Source organism: Hibiscus syriacus, unplaced genomic scaffold (assembly GCF_006381635.1).
Source record: "Hibiscus syriacus cultivar Baekdansim isolate YM2019G1 unplaced genomic scaffold, ASM638163v2 tig00110393_pilon, whole genome shotgun sequence".
Lineage (NCBI taxonomy): Eukaryota > Viridiplantae > Streptophyta > Magnoliopsida > Malvales > Malvaceae > Hibiscus > Hibiscus syriacus.
In genome coordinates, this window is record NW_024062721.1 from 196,140 (window position 1) to 204,250 (window position 8,111).

The following is an 8,111-nucleotide window of genomic DNA, read 5'->3' on the forward strand; positions in this document are numbered from 1 at the left end:
GGATCCCACTGCCCGCAAAGTAATCATTAGCAGGGATGTTATCTTTGTAGAAGATAAACTACAAAGAAAAGAAGACGATGATAACGCTGAAAAGTCAGAGACTACTCAGATACATGTGGAAAAAGAGTTTGAAGAAAGAGATTCTTCTGAAGCAGAACCAACACATGATGAACAAGTACCAGAGAGTTCTGAAGCTCCAACAACTCATCAATCAGATCGTGTAAGAAGACGTCCCAATTGGCACTCGGATTATGTTATAGAAGGTAATATTGCATACTGCCTTTTAACAGAGGATGGTGAGCCATCAACATACCAGGAGGCAATAAACAGCTCAGATGCTTCACTGTGGATGATGGCGATGCAAGAAGAAATCGAAGCCCTTCATAAAAATAATACATGGGACCTTGTGCCACTACCACAAGGAAGGAAGCCAATTGGTAACAAATGGGTTTTCAAAATCAAGCGAAATGGTGACGATCAAGTGGAGAGGTATCGTGCAAGACTGGTGGTCAAAGGATATACTCAGAAAGAAGGTATTGATTTCAATGAAATTTTTTCTTCTGTGGTTCGACTGATAACAGTTCGAGTAGTCTTGGCTGTGTGTGCTACATTGAATTTACATTTGGAACAACTATATGTTAAAATAGCTTTTCTTCATGGAAATCTTGAAGAAGAGATTTATATGCTCCAACCTGAAGGTTTTGAAGAAGACGAAAAGAAGAACTTGGTTTGCAGGTTGAACAAATCTTTGTACGGTCTAAAGAAGGCGCCGAGGTGTTGGTATAAGAGATTTGATTCCTTCATTATGTGCCTTGGATACAACAGACTTAATGCAGACCCTTGTGCTTATTTCAAGAGGTCTGGTGATAACGATTTTGTTATATTGTTGTTGTATGTGGATGACATGTTGGTTGCAGGACCCAACAAAGATCATATTGAAGAATTGAAGGCACAACTGGCTAGGAAATTTGAAATGAAGGACTTGGGATCAGCAAACAAGATTCTAGGGATGCAAATTCACCGAGACAGAAGTAATAGGAAGATTTGGCTTTCACAAAAGAATTACTTGAAGAAAATCTTGTCACGATTTAGCATGCAAGATTGTACCCCCTCTTCCTATTAACTTCAAATTATCCTCCAGTATGAGTCCTAGCAGTGAAGAAGAGAGGATGGAGATGTCTCGAGTACCGTATGCATCAGCAGTGGGAAGTTTAATGTTCGCTATGATATGCACAAGACCAGACATTACACAAGCAGTGGGAGTGGTTAGTCGGTACATGGTGAATCCAGGCAAAGAGCATTGGAATATTGTAAAGAGGATCCTAAGATACATCAAAGGGACCTCAAATGTTGCATTATGTTACGGAGGATCAAACTTACTAATCAATGGGTATGTAGATTCTGACTATGCAGGGGATTTGGATAAAAGCAAATCTACTACAGGATATGTGTTCAAAGTTGCTGGTGGAGCTGTAAGCTGGGTTTCAAAATTGCAGTCAGTTGTGGCTACGTCCACAACAGAGGCAGAATATGTAGCAGCTACACAAGCCAGTAAAGAAGCAATTTGGTTGAAGATGCTATTGGAGAAGCTTGGGCACAATCAAGAGTATGTCTCTCTGTTTTGTGACAGTCAAAGCGCCTTGCATCTAGCAAGGAATCCAACATTTCATTCAAGGACTAAGCATATACGAGTTCAGTACCATTTCATTCGTGAAAAGGTGGAAGAAGGAACGGTAGATATGCAGAAGATCCATACCAAAGACAACATAGCAGATTTCATGACGAAGGCAATCAATACTGATAAATTTACCTGGTGTCGATCCTCCTGTGGCCTGTTAGAAACGTAAGCAACATGAAAGGTACAAGGTAGAAATAATGGTGTGAAGATATGATTGTTCCAATCAAATCTTCAAGTGGGAGATTGTTGAAAATTGTTGCATTCCACCGAAAGGTGGAAAGTTATAATTAAAAAAAATATATTAAAATTGTCAAACAATTGGGAGGGCACCGAAAAGTGGTTAGGTTTTAATTGAAATTGGACAATGGTAAAAACACATTTTTAGTCATTGTAATTTAGGGTATTTACAAATTAGTCCTTAAGTTTCAACTATAAATACCCTAGCTCATTTAGCTTCAAAACCATCCCAAAGCATTCTAGCTTTCTTCCAATACTAGAGAGAATTTAGAGAGTTTATTGAGAGTTGTTTTCTCCTTTTTATCAAGAGAGAATTATCATTGTTTTCTCCTTGGTAGATCGAGAGATGTTGTAATTCTTATCTTCTCATAGTGAAATTCTTCTACCGTTGCCCGTGGTTTTTACCCTATTTTATTTTAGGGATTTTCCACGTAAATTTTGTATCTCTTTTATCTTCATTTTTATTTTTTCAAATTATCAGTTGCGATTTTACTCTATCCGATAGTCGTCTTCCGCAACAGGGTGAACTGAATATTACCTCCTTAAGCACGTTAGAATTTACATTCTCTTATATATTATAATAACAATTATTATTATTGAAGTAAAATTCAGTCCAATTATAGGAAAGTATTATTATGAACTGATAAACACCAGTAAGGACTGACAAAGACATAGCTCAAATCAAAATCTCCTAACAAAACAAGGATGTTTTGCTTATGCATTACGAAAATAATGGATTGGCCCAGAAATCATCCACAGGATCATAGTATTGTTGATGGTGGTTGAGCCACAACTGAGAATTTGGTGACACTGAATCACAATCAAAACTTTCTGCAATTAATGGCTGCTCCATAAAACTCAGTATCTCCCAATAGTTCTCAGATGAAACAAAAGTTTCCCTCATGCTATAACTGTTTTCAGATGAAGTAAAAGTACCACCGTAAGTCAATGGTTCTGGAAAATCAGCCATTGTAGGAATTTTAAGCAAGCTTGAGGAATCAGCACCAGGTGAATTCTCCTCAATACTGGAATGGGTTTCTGTGGTTACTGATGATGATTTGTTATTCTCCAATATCACCCTTTTCTTCAAGTGGGTGTTCCAGTAGTTTTTGATATCGTTGTCAGTTCTGTGTGGAAGCCTTGCTGCTATGGCTGACCATCGGTTTCCGAGCTCCTTTTGAAGGTGGATTATGGTTTCTTCTTCTTCCCTGCTGAAGTTTCCAAGCCTTATATTAGGCCTCAAGTAATTCATCCAACGAAGCCTGCAACTCTTCCCTGACCTTTGCAACCCTACAAATCAAAAACCAACTCCTAATTAGAAAATCTCGACGAAATTCAAGTGTTTCATTACATGTTCATTAAAGTGATCATACCAGCAAATTTGGGCATCTCATTCCAATTCCAAATGCCATATCTCATGATATAATCAATCAGCTTTTGGTCTTCATCAGGAGTCCATGTTCCTTTCTTTAGATATGGTTGTCTCACCATCTTTTAGATTACTCTGCAACTTAATTATTCACCACTTATGGAACGCAAATCTCTCAATTAATTACATCTATATTTATATCGATTGTAGATAGTGATCCGAAGATTCTAATGAATTAGTAGGTTTCTTCCTGGGACGTGGCTTATGTTTGAATCCCATTTAGAGTAAACAATTTACTTGGAAAAAAATGGAGGAAGAAGTCTTTCTCTATTCCATATATAATATGGTTCAAGAAATCATCCACGATTGTACCTTGCATCTGCATGCAACTGTTACGAAGATAACAAGAAAGTGATTTACTAACATGAAAATATTGTTAGTGTTTTGTCTAAAATTTGGGGCTACGATAGATGTAATCGAATATTTAGGTTTCTTTATTCTTGAAATTAGGTTAAGTGGCAATGTAAAATTAATAAGATCACGTCATCAAGGAACATGGTCTAAATTGTGTACTTTCTAGGACCCAGTAGTGGGAAAATCTAGTGTCGTATATTTTTCCAAGTAACGAAGTCTTATAATTTTGTGAAGTCGTGGATTTGATTTTCACTGTAATTAATAAATATTTTGCTGTGGGAAACAAAAAAAAATCAAACGATACATCATAAATAGAAAATAGTTGTTCAAAACACACAATTAATTACCTTAAAAACGCAAATCGTTAAAGACGACAACGACGTCATTAGAGCTAGTCATACAATAAGTGTGTATTACTAGTTACGATTCTTCCCAGATTGTGGCCTATGTTTGAATTAGCTTTAGGGTAGAGGAGTTTTCAATGGCTGTCCATCAGTCTTTTCTTATTCCACGACATGCAGAAAGAATAAGATAATATTTGTAGAAAACAAACATATTTTTTTCTCGACAAAAATTTATTAATCATCGTATATGCATAAATTTGAGTTGTGTCTCGTTAAAAATATTCATAAACCTAAATGAAAGAAAAGAGTACACCCAACCAGCCAAAACTAAATACATGATTATTTTATAACGACTTGTTGTCCACTACCTTCAAAAAAACACAAATTTAAACAGCCCCAAATGAACGCAAAAATTAAACACTTAGCGTTACCATGAATTCTGCATCTTCTGGGAATCGAGTAAAGAGTCAATTTACTGCCAAAAAACCTAACTAAAAATATTTGATTAATGTAATTGTCAGTCCAAAATTGGGAGCTGTCATTAATCAAATATTTATTTATTTACTGTTCATTCTTAGAACTAAGTAAAGAGTCGATCTAAAATTAATATAAAAGATGAAGAAGGTTCATCATCTAGTTTAAATTTTGTATCCTCTATAGGTATAAGTGTCTGCCAATGAATAAATTAAACTTACAAATTGCTAAACCAATTTCATACAGTTTTGGATATGTTCTATACCAACTGAATTAATGTTTCATACAAGTTTAAATAGACTACATTATTGGGGTCTTCAAAAAATGTTGTATTTGCTTAATTCATCTCTCATCTCTTTGCTTTTTCAGGTTTCGTTGCTCGAATCCTGAAACCTCATCAAGTTAACAATGGACTCAGAGGATTAGTGGGAGCAGTGGTATCTTGAAAATTTTAAATTATCGTATATTTTAAATTTTGTGTGTGTTTTCTTTTCTTCCTTTAGCATAAAATTATTAATGAAATAAGATCAATGCCCAGCATTACAAAGTAAAATGTGTGTAGCTGTTTTCATAATAGCAGGTCAGATGTTTTCTTTGTATTCTCATGTATCTCAGGAGTTAATTTCTGGTTGTTTGTTCTTTCCACCTCATGGTTCACTCTCTTTCCTTTAATAGATTTAGGGACATTTTTTAATGAGGTCTATGAGGTGGTGTACCTTGTATCCTTATCAATACAAAGTACACATCTTTCCAAAAAAAAAAACGCCTGCTGAAACTATTTGAAAGTTGCAGGATAACAATACAACAAAAATAATGTAAACGATCCAAGGTTGCGCACTATAACAGAAAAAAAAACGAACGAAACACTAAAGCACGCACTGAAACATCTACCTGAAAACTTGAAATTTAATTTTAGTTAAATAATTATTTTTATAAATAGATATTAAGAGTTAATATTAGAAATTGGTCTATTAAACCATAGAATCCGTACTTTACCCTAAAGCATTTGAGATAAAAAGACATTACAAAATCAGGCGACACACTGGAAGAACAAAATCATTGATCCCGTAGAAAAAAGTTACTTCCTCCAAACTCATTTCCAGATTTGATTACCGATCAAAAGTTACTTCCTCCAAACTCATTTTCAGATTTGATTACCGCGACAACAGTTGTGTCGAAATGGCCCGCGGTTTTTTAGGGCTTTAATTTCATTGAAAGACTCTTTCAAGATAATTATAATACTTGATGTTCATATTTGATCTTAAGTTACATAAGTTGTATTTTAAAATTGTGTTTCTCAATGGTAACATTAATGAAATATTTTATACGGTGCAATTAGAAAATTGTATCTAATGATACAAAATTAATAATATGCAAATTTAGGAAATCCATTTATAAATTCAAGTATTACTCCCGTTAATTGTATAACAAATTTCACCAAGTGATTATCTTGTTTTTTTTTATGAATTTGGTTGATAACTATATATATTATAAGTTCAGTAGGAGTAAACCAAATAATACCCCTTATTGCTAAAGGAACCAAGTTTAATCTTGATCAGTGCCCTAAGGATGATTTTGAAACCAATGAAATGTAAAATGTTCCTTATGCTTCAAAATAAATAAAGAATTTAATATATACTCAGGTTTATACACATTCAGACATAGCGAATGATTTTAGGATATTAAGTAGATATTTAAGCAATTTGGGTATGGATCGTTGGATAGCAACCAAATTAATTCATACAATATATTTAAGAACAAAAATGTTATATGCTCACATATCGGAGCTCTAGTAAGTAAGATATCATCAAGTTTATGGACTTTGACTTATTGGAATATAAATGCAAAAGTTTGTCACATGAACTGCTAATTATGGATTGATAATAAAGACCACTTGAGTTATTTTGTGACAACTAAGTTACAATATTTCTCTATATATAACAGAAACATCTTAAGTCTAAGAACATAGACATTATGTTTCTATTTCTTAAAGAAAATTTAGAGTGATTATGTGTTTATAAAGCATATTGGTACAAACTCATAACTGCGCGCTTACTAAAGAACTATCATCCAAGGTCAGTCATGTGCACACTACTCATGTGGGTGTAATGTCATTTAAGGATATTGGGTTTTAGTGGGAGTTTGTAATTTTAATGCTCATTTATTATAAACATAACTTCAGTTTAAGAATATTTATTTTAAATTTATTTTCTGCAGAAATAAAGTTTGTTGTGGTATCCATTATGATTTTGGTAAAATTTGATCTCACTAATGTTTAAAGATGACCAGTTGAAAAAAGACATGTGCGGTTCACATTACATATAATTTCCATACTACGCTCCATGGTTGACCTATATCATTTGACTATGTTTGTAGTGGTGTTCAAATTTTCGAACTAATTCGGTTAACTGACCGAACCGAATTAGTTCGGTTAACTCGGTCGGCCACCGAATTAGTTCGGTCCATTAACGGTTAATGATTTTTTTAGATATTCGATTAACGGTTAATTCAGTTCGAAATCGGTTAATTAACCGAATTAACCTTTAAATATTTTTTAATATTTTTTTCATCCCATAATATGCTGCCCCCATGCGCTCCGGTTATCAATTCTATTGTGCCTTGATTTGTGTAAGACATGGGCAAAACTGTAGTGGAGCATGGGCATAAGATTTTCGTGGGTCAATTTTCTAGAAAATAAATCTGCTCATGAGGAAACCTGCTACGTAATCTTGCATAAGTGGTTAGTAAAATCTATAAAACATGCTCATCGCCATTAGTACTGTCTATTAGGCTTTTGGTTGTGGTAACTTGAACTTCCATCTTGCCTCTTTATGATACTTGAGTTAGAACGTTGCTATCAGAGATTGTGTTCTTAGTATTAGACAGCTTGTGATTGCTGCCATATTTATTAACTTGTTCATATTTGTTAGATTTTTTTAATAGAACGTCTTTAGTTATACTCTGAAGTGCGCATCAAACGCATGAAAAATGATTAACTCACTTCTTGAAATTTCATAGTTTCATTCTTTTGATTGGGTATTTGCATAATGGTTCAGGTTTATTCCTTCTTCCCTCTTTAAACTTTTTTTTTATTATATGCGATTGTTATGTTAATAAGGTTCATCAAGTAATCTCTACGTCTGGCCAATTAAGATACTGAGATTGAAAAATACCAACTGATTTTGGTGTTACATTTCTTGCTTTCATGGTGTTTTCATGTTTCTTCCATTATTTGGTTCATTCAGTTTAATGTGATTTTTTCTTACTTTTCTTTACTTCTCATATTTTGCAGTAAATGTCCAATATGTCAGCATCTGTTGAGGGAAGTGTTTCACCCCTTTAGCAAATTTTACAAATTCAACGATTGAAGTTTCAAGTCAAATCAACAACACAAGAGGGACTGCTTGTATCAGATTGAATTGTGCTTCCAGTTCTGCACTTTGTTCTTATTTATTTTGTAGAACTGCAATATTGTTGGTTTTTTTGAACTAAATTGATAGATACAAATATCTTATTTTAATATAATGTTTGAATCAAATTAATTAGATATTGTAAACTGTTTTTTTAATTAAAAATATTAAATTCGAAAACTCTA

General features: G+C 33.7%; 1 protein-coding gene across 1 annotated transcript; it reads right to left on the minus strand.

Annotated features, from left to right (window-relative positions):
* Positions 1-2,636: 2,636 nt before the first annotated feature.
* LOC120123501 (transcription factor WER-like) lies at positions 2,637-3,426 on the minus strand. The gene is made up of 2 exons (XM_039142376.1): positions 3,289-3,426; positions 2,637-3,205 (listed from the first exon to the last, which is right to left on the minus strand). The coding sequence occupies exons 1-2, from the start codon at positions 3,404-3,406 to the stop codon at positions 2,637-2,639; spliced, it is 687 nt and encodes a 228-aa protein (XP_038998307.1). The 5' UTR covers positions 3,407-3,426.
* Positions 3,427-8,111: the final 4,685 nt, after the last annotated feature.